General features: G+C 37.3%; 2 protein-coding genes and 2 non-coding genes across 4 annotated transcripts; all 4 read left to right on the top strand.

Annotated features, from left to right (window-relative positions):
• Positions 1–293: 293 nt before the first annotated feature.
• On the top strand, positions 294–6,377 carry LOC110935546. The gene is made up of 5 exons (XM_022177926.2): positions 294–512; positions 5,508–5,633; positions 5,767–5,817; positions 5,913–5,964; positions 6,038–6,377. The coding sequence occupies exons 2-5, from the start codon at positions 5,520–5,522 to the stop codon at positions 6,229–6,231; spliced, it is 411 nt and encodes a 136-aa protein (XP_022033618.1). The 5' UTR covers positions 294–512; positions 5,508–5,519; the 3' UTR covers positions 6,232–6,377.
• Positions 3,897–4,029, top strand: LOC118491059. The gene has a single exon (XR_004890283.1). It is a non-coding gene; the product is annotated as a small nucleolar RNA snoR126 (small nucleolar RNA).
• LOC118491053 lies at positions 4,092–4,180 on the top strand. The gene has a single exon (XR_004890278.1). It is a non-coding gene; the product is annotated as a small nucleolar RNA snoR8a (small nucleolar RNA).
• A 440-nt stretch (positions 6,378–6,817) lies between the features above and the next one.
• LOC110935545 (phospholipase A1-IIdelta) lies at positions 6,818–8,326 on the top strand. Its single transcript, XM_022177925.2, has one exon. It carries the CDS (start codon positions 6,883–6,885, stop codon positions 8,242–8,244), a length of 1,362 nt encoding a protein of 453 aa, XP_022033617.1. The 5' UTR covers positions 6,818–6,882; the 3' UTR covers positions 8,245–8,326.
• Positions 8,327–12,402: the final 4,076 nt, after the last annotated feature.

The following is a 12,402-nucleotide window of genomic DNA, read 5'->3' as shown; positions in this document are numbered from 1 at the left end:
TGATCCTAATCCTCGATTTAGTATATATAGATGTGTAGGGCCTTTATAATTCCTTGAGCACTTGACAAGGTGTTTGGCTAATATTTTCCACATCTCCTTATAACTTTATTAACTTTTACAAAAAGCTAATAAGGAGAAAAGGTTTAGAAAACCTAAATGGACTTGGTTAATAAGGAGAAAAAGGTGTTTGGCAAACAATAGACTTTTTAAAATGAATTTTTGTATAGCAAGTGTTGTGATTTCTTGAGCTGTTCAAAAACAAAATTACCAAATTACCCACATAATCCCTACACATATCGCTGCTACACATACTGCTGCTGCGTCTTTTCTCCACAGCCCCAACATCACTCCACAAACGCCAGTTCCGGCGACTCCAGTTCCGGCGACGCTGTTTCTTTTCTCCACAGCCTCAACATCACTCCACAGCAGCGAGTTCTTCACGCCAGTTCCGGCGACTCTAGTTCCGGCTCCCAGACATCGGTTTCACGTCCCCTGCTACTTGTTCCGCTAAGGTCAGATTGTTTGTTTGATTGATTTGTTCCGGCTGCTGCTGCTTCTGCTATTGTATGTTTAATTTGTTCAATTTGTTGATTGTTTGAATATTACATCATGACTCACTGGTAGATCGTTTCAATTTGGGGGGTTTTGAAATATGTCATCAAGCTAGCTCAGGTGGTGTAGATGGACCATCACCAACTCAACTTTTTAACAAGTTCAGTTTGCCGCTCCCGTCTACGGGCCATAAACAATGTAGTCATTGTTTCATATGTGATTTTTTTTCAACATTTTACTTCTTTAAAATCTTCACACAAACTGACAAGGACGGAATATTATAAAAGACTTTAAATTGTCTAAGTGCTAAGTTCAGTCGATTTCGTTCTCTTCTCCTTCATTGATCCCACTATGATAGGGTTAAACCCTAAAAGAGAAGAACTAGGAGAATATTTGGAGAAGATAGGAGAATTTCAAACTTCAAATCTGATTTCCTTGCTTCATATTACGTACATAAATAAGTAAATAACCAAACAATTACATTAGACTCCCTAAACTACTAATAATTAGTAAAATACCCCTAAACTATTATTCTTCACGTAACACACTAGGGATGAGCATTTGGTACTGGGTACCCATACCGTACCCGTACCCACTTTTTGGCATTTTCGTTATCAGTACCGGTTCGGTACAGTACCGAATATTTCGGTACCGGTACCCAGTTTTGACGAATTTCGGTATCGGTATTTTCGGTACCAGTTCGGTACGGTACCACGCTCATCCCTAGATCCCACACTGTTCTTCAGGTCTGTTTCGTTACCTTTTTTTCACTGTTTATGTTGCATCTTGCAGCTACATTCTCCGTTTTTGAGGGTGTAGTTGATTTTTTGTGCCTGCTGGTACTTTAATTTGGTTTGCTTTGTAGGGGCCATGTTGTCAACTTTCGTCAGTAGTATACTCTTGAATAACCCAAATCTGATAGTTGGTTATTTTACAACATTTTGATGCACAAAAAGTCGCAATGTGCGCTAGGTGTGTGCCTAGCTGCGCTTTAAGTCGTTTTTTGTGCGCCTTTTGCGTCTCAACATCATCTTTTGTGTATATTGCGTCTTACTTACACAAAAACAAAGGAACTTCCGCCTTAGGTCACCTTTTGCTTATTAGACACGCCTTGTAAACACTTTTGTTAACTAACGTATAGTAGAATAAGAAAACTAATTATTTTCATATGTATTTTCCTATAATATATTAGTCTATGTACTACCGCTTGGTTAATTTGACCCGAAAGAGTTAAAATATTTTTGTTGAACATCGTCTTTCCTACATCGTTTTCCTTCATCAGCGAATATAACCTGCAAGACACAGCATAGAGCAACAAAAATCAACATAGTTACCAGCGAAAGAGTTCAGTTAATTCGACCCATTTTCTAATGCTTTAGCAGCCCGTGGCCTGCATTTTAAAAAGTTCAGTTGGTCCATCTGAGTTACCTGATCCAAATGGGATGATAAGCGGGTGTGGATGGACTAGATGCACTTTTTAAATAGTTCAGTTGGCTGCTTTCATCTAAGTCCACCGCGGGTCATAAACACGTAACATTTAATGTGATATGATTATTGTCTTATATGTGAATTTATTTTTTCAAAATTTTACTTCTTTAAACATTTTATTAGGAAGGGGAGAGAAACAAAAAAGCTAAGCCAAACACTTTTTAAAAAACAACTTAATGACTTATAAAAGAATGTCCCATTTAGTCATTTTACATGAATAAGCTAAGCCAAACACTTTTTAAAAAACAACTTATTGACTTATTGGCTTTTCCCACCCTTGGTTTAAAAAAGCGCGCCTTAAGCGCGCTTAAGCGCAAACCGCATCTAGGCGCAAACCCCATCACCTTGTGTGACATAAGGCGCACGATGTACAAGAAGCGCAGCTGAGGCGCGCTTTTTAGGGTGAAAATCGACTTAAGGCGCAGCTGAGGCGCACGCTTTTTGTACATGGGGTGTTTCTATGCTTCTGAGTGTTGTACAACAGGCTTTTTATGCTGTACATTTATGTTTTTTTCATTTTAAAACATATATAAAGCTTTATTATAGCTAAATCATAGGTATTGCCGTATTGGATGCTAAACACTTATGGGATATATAAAATAAATTATATAATCACTTTGCACTTTGCGTACGAAAAGCTCACCGCTTTTGCGCTTCGCTTTTTAAAAATCGATTTTAGACCACATCGCTTTTGTGCGCTTCCCGCTTTTTTAAACCAAGTTCCCACCTTATAAGCTAATCCAAACACTTTTTTAAAAACTCTTTTTCAAAAAGTCATAAGTCAATAAGTCCTTTTAACAAAGAGTCCTTTTTGAGTTTAACAAGCCCTGAATAAGACTTATAACCGCTAACAACAATGGACATAGGTCACACCGACCGAACCACATAAATCTTGTGTTCCGTTTCTCCGTTCTGATTTCTGTTTTGTGTGTCTGATTGTTAGGTTGTGATTTGCGATCTAAAGATACCTAACAACCTTAACAGGCGGTTTAGTTTGTAGTGAAAACCGACAATAAGGTTGAGCTGTATTTTAAATTTATTGGGCTTATTCTAGTACGGTTAAGTTCCCAATCTGAGTTCTGACCAAGTGCTCCTTGCCTCCCACCTTAATTTTTAACCCTTATTGAGCTGTATTTTTGTTGAATTTGTTGCCCATTCTAGTATTTTCTTGAAGTTGTAGAGTTGTAGAATTGCGGCTCATAAGTTGATGCAGTTGTCAAGATTTAGTTATTTTTAGCATTTGGCTTTTAGCAATTCTTTGTATGCAATATGCCTATATCCATCTCAGGTCTTTTAAGCTGGAATCTCATTTATACCATTACTGTTAAATAAATAAAAGAGTAAATTACAAGTTTTGTCCTTTATGTTTACACCAAATTACAGGCGCTGTCCTTTAGCGCAAAAGTTTACGAGTTTTGTCCTTAACGTTTCAAAATCTTGAACGTTATGTCCTTTAGGCCAAACCCAGTTAGATTATTTGGTTAAATCTGGTCATGTGCCTTGCACATGAGGGTATTGTTGTCATTTCACCTTCTCAAGGGCTATTGTGTAAAGAACTTTTATTGAGGGACTATTTCTGTAACAAACTAAAAAATAAAAGGGTTATATAATCCCATCTCAACCTCTGCATGAAACATAATTCATAACATGGGCCGGTCCAGCAAGAGTTAGGGTTTATGTAAACTTGTATTTAAACCATCAGGTTCCCAATTCTCTCTCTCAATCCCCAATTTTGTGCCAATTCGAAGTTTTTCTGATCTATCTTTTAAAACATTCGATTTCAATGTTTAAATATTTGAATCTTATCTCTGTTTTATCAATCTGTTATTTTGTTCTTAAAATTTTGTTAAAGGCAGGGGCGATGATGATAAAAACATTTCTCGATTCTGATTAAAAAACAATTGGAATTTGATATTGGGTTAGTTAAAACATCCAATTTCTTCTTACCAACTGTAACTTGATGACCAAATTTGTGCGTGTCTGAGCCTCTCGTATTCGATACTTGTTTATAATAATTCAGTGGCGATTGAATCTTTGCTTGCAAATGTGTAGGTTTTGCGATGATAAGAACATAAATTCCTCGTTCTGAATGCCAAATTTGGGCTTGGTTGATTGTGTATACTAATTGGAATTGTGCAAAATCTATATTTTGACTGTTTGTGGTCTTACATGATGACTTTTACATATCGAAAATACTGGTGATGTGTGCAGAGGTTGAGACAGGGATTATATAACCCTTTTATTTTTTAGTTTGTTACAAATAGTCCCTCAATAAAAGTACTTTACACAATAGCCTTTGAGAAGATGAAATGACAACAATACCCTCATGTGCAAGGCACATGACCAGATTTAACCAAATAATCTAACTGCGTTTCGCCTAAAGGACATAACGTGCAGGATTTTGAAACGTTAAGGACAAAACTTGTAAACTTTTGCGCTAAAGGACAGCGACTGTAATTTGGTGTAAACATAAAGGACAAAACTTGTAATTTACTCTAAATAAAATAATTTGTAGTTCTTAAGATGTTCATAGGTATGCTTATAAAGCTATTTGACTATTCAAGATACTTGAAAGAGTGAATTGCAAGTTTTGTCCTTTATCTTTAGGCCATTTTGCAAGTTTTGTCCTTTATGTTTAAATTTGACGAGTTTTGTCCTTTATGTTTAAAAATCAAGCACGTTTTACCCTTTGGGCCTTAAAAATCAAGCACGTTTTGTCCTTTATGTTTAAGAATCAAGCACGTTTTGTCCTTTATGTTTAAAAAATCAAGCACGTTTTGTCCTTAAAAATCAAGCACGTTTTGCCCCAAAGGGTAAAACGTGCTTGATTGTCAAACATAAAGGACAAAACTCGTCAAATTTAAACATAAAGGACAAAACTTGTAAAATGGCCTAAAGATAAAGGACAAAACTTGCAATTCACCCTACTTGAAATATACTTAACACAGCTGGACCCAATTTATTGTAACTTTAGCTTTTGACCCGACACATTTTGGCAGACCCATTTTGACCCAAGTCGTTCTAGCATGACCCATTTAGGCACTGGTTAAAAAAATCTTTGATCCGCCACTCGCTTAGAAACATCTATGATAGTGGATACTCTGACTTATACACATCATCATCTATAATTTTGATAAAAATAAGAAAACTGATTAGAAATCTCATAAGGACAAAGTGGCTGATGATATGCTTTGACATTATATTAGTTTATCAGTTGCAATTATCTTGTCTGCCATTTACAAAAGATATATGATAGTGATACAAAAAGAAAATGTGCAGCGAATATGCTTCCACTATATGGGCATATTATTAACCATGAAGACCCTTGTAGCTTGCACAAAAAATTCAAATGATGGCCCGCGATAGCATAATTCGCAAATTTTGCTGGCAAAACTGTAATAATGTTGACAATGTAAGAACTTGTAGACCACAATTAAAGTTATTAATTTCAAAAAAAATGATTACAGATTTAGAAAGCTATGGCAACTTCTCATGATCAAGCGGAAGGTGATGAAGATGAATATGTTGTTCTGGACTTGGATGCCGTTTCTGAGAAAGTTCACATCCCACCGAATGCTCCATACGTTCTCTCTGTAAGTATATTAAACATGAATAATATATGGTTTTAGTAAATGTAAAAATATCGGATAATTGTAGGTCTCTCATTTCGTTAGTTTCTACATGTACGAAACATCTGTTTTGATGACTTGTTTGCTTTAAATGCAGGGCCTGGACACGTTGAACCCGATTCTAATCATTGATGACAAAATAAAGCTGGTAATAAAATGTTATTTCTATTCACATCAACCTTCAGATGCCACTTTTTTCCTTCATAAATTACTTTACATGTTTCGGGATTGTGGATTTTGCAGATTGGCGAATACGAGGAAACTGTCGGGACATGTATTGTTTTAAGTGAAAATGGTTAGTTGAAACACTGAATGCAGAACCTGTTAACTTTATGTGATGTAAGGTAACTGATTAAATGTCGGTGCAGATGCTACTCCTGAGGTCCATGAAGAGACGGGATCATCTGAAGCAAAATCTTTTTCGGGGAAATCTATTACTAACCCGAATCAGGTTCCTAGGAAGCAAGTCAAACCTGTTTGTCAATCTCAAAAGATTCTTAGGTTTAAGTTATTATCGGAGTGTCAAAACGAAAATGAACAGAGTAGCGTGAAACCCGTGTAGTCCAAGCAACAAAAGGTTTTAGTCATGTCAGCATTGGCGGTTGTTGCCACTCTTGTAGATCGTCGGATATTCTTATTAAACCGAGTTTAGATATTTAACATTGCTCATTCTAAGAGATGTCCTAATCTTAGTCAAATGCAATTTAGTATATGCTTTTTAAAAAAAAAAAACATATATAACCAACTTCTAACAAGATACAGGAAACAGTTCAAGAAAATCTGCCATTTAAAGTAATGTTTGCTTGGTCTATTATTCATTTATTTGCTATCATTGTGTTAAGGAACCTAAAGTTGATTGCTTGATTGTATGGATTTTATTGGCTGATTATAATATTCCTATTTCCAGAAGAATTGTCTTTATTTGTTTGGTTCTTTTAAAAGAAACATATGCTTTTTTGATTGACCACAATTAAATTATGATTGTGTCCTTATCACCATTCCTAATTGGAAGAACAAAAAATAAATTAAAGAAAATGCTATATTGTTTAGAAGTTTTAAGTAACAAAGTGAAAGGTGGCCCATTGCTATCATCTACTTTACTCACCCAACTTGATATTGTGGTCAATTTTAGCATTATTCGGATAAGGTGATAGATTTGTGACCCACCCTGTATAAAATACATTCATGCTAACAATCATTCCTAACCAATGCAATGGCATCCAATGCTCAACCCACAACTCCATGGCCGGAGATCCTCGGAAGCAATAACTGGGAAGGCCTTCTCGACCCATTAGACATCAATGTCCGAATGCTCATCCTACGCTGCGGCGACTTTTGCCAAGCCACATACGACGCGTTCAACAATGACAAGAACTCCAAGTATGCTGGCAGCAGTCGCTACGGCAAAAAATCATTCTTCCACAAAGTCATGCTCCAACCGTCCCCATCCGATTACCAAGTCGCCTCATTTATTTACGCCACCGCCAAAATCTCGGTTCCTGAAGCCTTCTTTCTTCGTTCCTTGTCTCGTGAATCGTGGGACCGCGAGTCTAACTGGATCGGGTATATTGCAACTACAACCGATGAGGTCAGTAAGGCTTTAGGCAGGCGAGAGATCTACATCGCGTGGAGGGGGACCAGTCGGGATTTGGAGTGGGTTGATGTTCTAGGAGCTAACAGCACGTCGGCTGAACCACTCTTACGACCCAAAGCGTTTACTCCTACAACAACTGAAACCAAAGACGGTGGTAGCAGCAGTAGCGATAGCGATAGCGATGATGATGACACCATACCAAAAGTTATGCGGGGTTGGTTAACGATATACACTTCAGATGATCCAAACTCATCTTTCACAAAAGTAAGTGCAAGAACACAAGTGTTGTCAAGTATCAACCAACTGGTGGAAAAATACAAAAATGAAGACCTCAGCATAGTCATCACCGGACACAGCCTCGGTGCAAGTTTATCGATCGTGTCAGCCTTTGATCTAGCGGAAAATGGTATCACAAACATCCCGATTGCGGCTTTCGTGTTTGGTTCACCACAAGTGGGTAACCAAGCGTTCAACGACCGTCTCAATCAGTTCTCCAACGTCAAGATCCTTCACATAAGGAACAAGATCGACCTCATTCCGCTTTACCCAAGCAAGTTGTTGGGATATGTAGACTCCGGTGTTCAATTTGAAATCGATACGAGAAAATCTGATAGCTTAAAGGATTCGACTAACACCGGTGACTGGCACAATTTGCAGGGGATGTTGCATGTTGTGGCGGGGTGGAATGGGGCGGATGGTGAGTTCGAGTTAAAGGTTCCAAGGAGCTTGGCATTGGTGAATAAATCGAGCGAGTTCTTGAAAGATGAGTACTTGATACCGGGGTCCTGGTGGATCGAGAAAAACAAAGGTGTGGTTTTGAATGCAAGTGGTGATTGGGTTTTGGAACCACCTGATGAAGAAGACATTCCAGTTCCAGATGATACATTGGTAGATCTTCCGGTTCCAGAAGCGCCAGAAGATACACCGGTTCCAGAAAATACAGTGACAAATCGTCCTAACCGTTTTTGTTCAATTTTGTAATTTCATTGTGTTTGTGATATGATTTGTAATTTGTTCAACGTAGAAGTGATTTGTTTTGTACCAAACATGGTGGATTTTCTGATGTCCGCGGGTGTAAACGACTCGAGTCGCTGGTGAGCTCCTTAATGTGTTCAATTCATGAACAAGCTTGAGTAAGCTCAAACCTTTTATTGGAGCTCATCTATATTTGTTAAGTTAAACACGCTGAGTTCAGGCTCGGCTCGTTTGAACCCCTACCCATAACTGGGTCTCAGGTTAATCTTTGTAACAAAGATGCAGACATTATATGTTAAACGAGCCCTGAACCAAGCTCGGACTATCTAAAGTTAAAGGAGTCCAGCTCAAGCTTGGGCTCGGCTCATTTATGCTGGAAGAATGTCACCTAAAATTTGCATCTTCGTGTTCAGTAAACGTAGAAGTTTATGAGTTACAACTTACAAAGTCATTCTGACCGAGAAGCAACGTATTTATAAAACTCACCTTAAATATAGTTTCTGTAACTGCATTAGAAAAATGCAGGAATATCTGATAAACAACCTGCATTGCCACTTGAAACCCATCTACTGTAATCTAAAAGTGATGGAAAATGAGATAAATATTCAATATTTTTGAATCACACACTGATTGCTAGAAATATCTTTAATGACAGCAATATAAACTCCAACATTCTTTTACCTGACTTAGTAAATTATTGTCAAGCTTCAAACACATGATTATGATGTGACTCCAGGATTGCAAGTGGCAATCCTTTAGTCCTGTTCCTTGTTATAATCAAAGTCTGCAAGAACAATTATTATTAAGCTCATGAGAAGCACACAAATAAAGTTGATCGGGTAGATCTTCGATTGAGTTCCTGTTGATCCCAGATAACAATGTTTAACTAAACTTGGCAAATGATTTCAACATATATAGAAATTAATGTGCGGAATTTAGAAATCAAACTTTCAAGAAACCGAACTACAAAATTTTCAAGTTTATATCACTTTGAATGTTTACAAGGTGATTGAAAGGTTATTAGCTATTACAAAACAAATACTTAAAGAATTTTGTGTTGAAGGGCAGTGGAGTTTGTAGGATGGATTAAATGCTAGGTTCGACTCATTTACTCTTCGATGAATTATTCTCTATTTATAGAGAATGTTTGACATAAACAAACTGTTTATTCATGCACTTGTCCTGTGAAAAGTAGTTTTTTTTCGCATATTCATTAAATCCATTGATCCACTAGTCACATAGGTATTTGTATAAACCTTATCGGTTACAACAAGTTGCTTCATCAGAATCTGATGAGACTTGTATCAGAAATCCAATGCTTCAGATCATCTGATTTCTGATGTTTCAATCTGATCAGAGATTCTGAAGATGAATATTAGATTCATCATCAGATTTACCAGATTTTTCTGATCCAGCCTTCTTTTTATGTTGTAGATGATGTCTAATCCTTACTTGATGCCAACTTTTCCGGTTCTTGTCTAAAGTCAAGTATCTTCTTCCTTTTCTTTGACTTTCTCATCATCAAATCAGATCAGAAAGATCAGACTCCATCATTTTTCTTCAACACTTACAAAAAAGTGTTTCCTAACAATTTCCCCTAAGTGTTGTAAGTAAAATGACAATTATGACATAGAAACTGAAACATAACAGTCAAAAGAAACTTTCAAGATTACATCATTTGAACAGTAAAATTGTGTTCAACCAAACATCCAAAAGTACAGGACTTTCAATTGTTTTTCAAGCAAGGTGGTAAAGATCTCCTTTTCGCAACTTCTTATCTTATGGAATTGGTTTGCTGCATTCCTTGTATAGAGCTTTATAGATTTCTCTAGCCTCAATCCATTCATCAATTATTTATTCAATCTGCTTCATGAAATCTATCTTGGCACGTCCCTTGACCAATAGTTGTTCCTGCTTCTTGTTCATGCATTCTCTAATATAATTCAGAGTCTTGTTGGAGTATTTGCATATTTCACTAAGTCTGCACATTGCCCTCTCTTCATTGATGTCCCTGTAAATGACAGATAACTCAGGTTTTTCAAAAGCCAAACCTGTTCTAGCCTCAACTTTGAGTTCATCAGGGATTTCTGTACATGGTGGGGTTATGAGCAGCTTTCCAGAGATCACATGGTCAAAGTGAATACACAGATCAAAATCACTTAGAGCAATTATGGTGAAGACTTTTATACCACTTGTGGAGATACTGTTAATGGCTCTTCTGACGGTTTTTCTGCATAATTTTTGTTCTTCATATGTCTTTCTTAGTTTTATCAGATCAATTCGATGAACCATAGAAGCCAATTCCCCATCAATGAATGTTTGTTCATCACCCAGGCTCCTTACTAGTGTGTACTTATTCTAATCATGAAACCCCAATATGCCATCAGGAGTAGAATGATCTACTACTTTCATTACCTTTTTTATTGGGTTGGTGAGAGGTCTGTGAAACTAGAATTCTCCTCTGACATTTTTTTTGTAGATAGAAGTTCTTGGTCACATGACTTAGAGGTCTTTCAATTTCTTCTTCCTCTTCTTTATAGAAGTGTCTGAGATGATATTAAGGAAAAACATATCTTCATTTGAAACCTGTAGTGTGTACCTTGTGATATTTGTTGGGAGATCTGATCTGGGAATCATTCTTGGCTTCTTTGAGGAAGTTGCAATTTCTCCCCATCTTCTCTTGACTCCTTGAACCAAGGATAAGCTGAAGTTGGTATCACCAAAAGTTGTATGTTCGGGTGATGCTTGTAGTTTTTCCTAGTTCTTGGGTTCTGAGAATGTTGCTTCTTTGTATGTTTAGTTGTTGCTGGATGTTCTGGTATTGTTGATGTGGTCTCTTTTGTTGAAAACAGGACCATGCATGGTTGTTTCTTGATTTAGTGTTGGAGGAGGACCCATTGGTTCTATCCTTTCTTTAGTTGCAGGTGTTGATTCTTTTGTTGCTGCAGGCTTTGTTGCTGCTGCTGAAGTTCCTTGTTTTGATGTTTGTTCTGGTATTGCCTTTATCAGATCTTGTATCGTTATTCTTGATACTTGTGCAATATTGTGGGAAAACCTCTTTAGCAAGGATTTTACATCATTGATTGAGACCTTGTTTTTTATCTCTTCAGCATGTATTGTACTTAGCTCTGATTAAATCTTCTCTTTGTGTTCACTCCAATATTCAATTAATCTTACGAGTGCAACTAAAACAGTGTTGTTACTCACTTTCACACTATTGAGATCTTCTTTGATGTTATCAGAACTTGCTTCTCCTTTTGTAACACCTCGAAAATTTGTGTCAAATTATATGATGACACGTGTCCGATTAACTCTCATTTATGCCACGTTGTTTGGCGAGAGGGACTAAATGTGTAAAATTTATGGAAGAATGTTGCGGAGGGACCATTTATGTCAACATGCCAATTAAGTTGGCCTCTGAGTGACCCCTTACGGACCGTAAGTGTTTAAGCCTTACGGACCTTAAGGCATGATTTTTATAATCACTGGCAAGCGGTTACGAACCGCAAGACTTTGTGTCTTACGGTCCGTATGGTATTCAAAAACCATGGGCGCCTAAAGGGCTTACGGACTGTAAGCCCTGGACCCATACGTTCCGTAAGCCACTGAACTGGCAGTTTTTGTTTGGGAGCCAAGGAAGTCTACCCTTGGGCCACCTTGCTCGTGAACCTGAGCTCTTGTGTAGCTCTTGCCACCTCAAGGGACACCTGCTAACATCCTAGAACATGTCCTAACACCTGGATTGATCTTGTGCATCCTCTTCTAGTATAAATAGCAAGCTTGGGCAACCAAGTTCATTGCTCATTTCTCATTTTCCTCTCTATCTTCTATTGGAGATGTTCTTGATCTTAAAAGGAGCCTCCCCTGAGTTAATCTTTTCATCTTGGATCACTTGTAAGTGTTCCATCTTTGCTTTTCATTTATAGGCTAAGTATTTAGCCAAAAGTCAAGCAAATTGACTTTTTCTTTGACTTTCGGTTAAGACCATTATAGTCCAGCCATTTTTCGAATCGAACACGGATACGTGATCATAATAAGGTAGGTGATAATCCCTTAAAAGGACACCTCCTGGAAATCACGTTAAATTGGTCAAATGACGGGTCAAAGTTATGTTTAATAAAAAGTCAAAAACGCAATTTTCGGAAAACTTATAAATGTTTAAAC

The sequence above is a fragment of the Helianthus annuus genome, chromosome 3 (assembly GCF_002127325.2).
Source record: "Helianthus annuus cultivar XRQ/B chromosome 3, HanXRQr2.0-SUNRISE, whole genome shotgun sequence".
NCBI lineage: Eukaryota > Viridiplantae > Streptophyta > Magnoliopsida > Asterales > Asteraceae > Helianthus > Helianthus annuus.
This window is presented reverse-complemented; position numbering and strand designations above follow the sequence as displayed.

Bases quoted from the DNA above. Each gene is read 5' to 3' on its own strand.
- LOC110935546 (XM_022177926.2), top strand. From the start codon at position 5,520: ATGGCAACTTCTCATGATCAAGCGGAAGGTGATGAAGATGAATATGTT. The intron at 5,818-5,912 runs GTAATAAAATGT...TGGATTTTGCAG, and splicing joins TTGATGACAAAATAAAGCTG to ATTGGCGAATACGAGGAAAC. The intron at 5,965-6,037 runs GTTAGTTGAAAC...ATGTCGGTGCAG, and splicing joins TATTGTTTTAAGTGAAAATG to ATGCTACTCCTGAGGTCCAT.
- LOC110935545 (XM_022177925.2), top strand. From the start codon at position 6,883: ATGGCATCCAATGCTCAACCCACAACTCCATGGCCGGAGATCCTCGGA.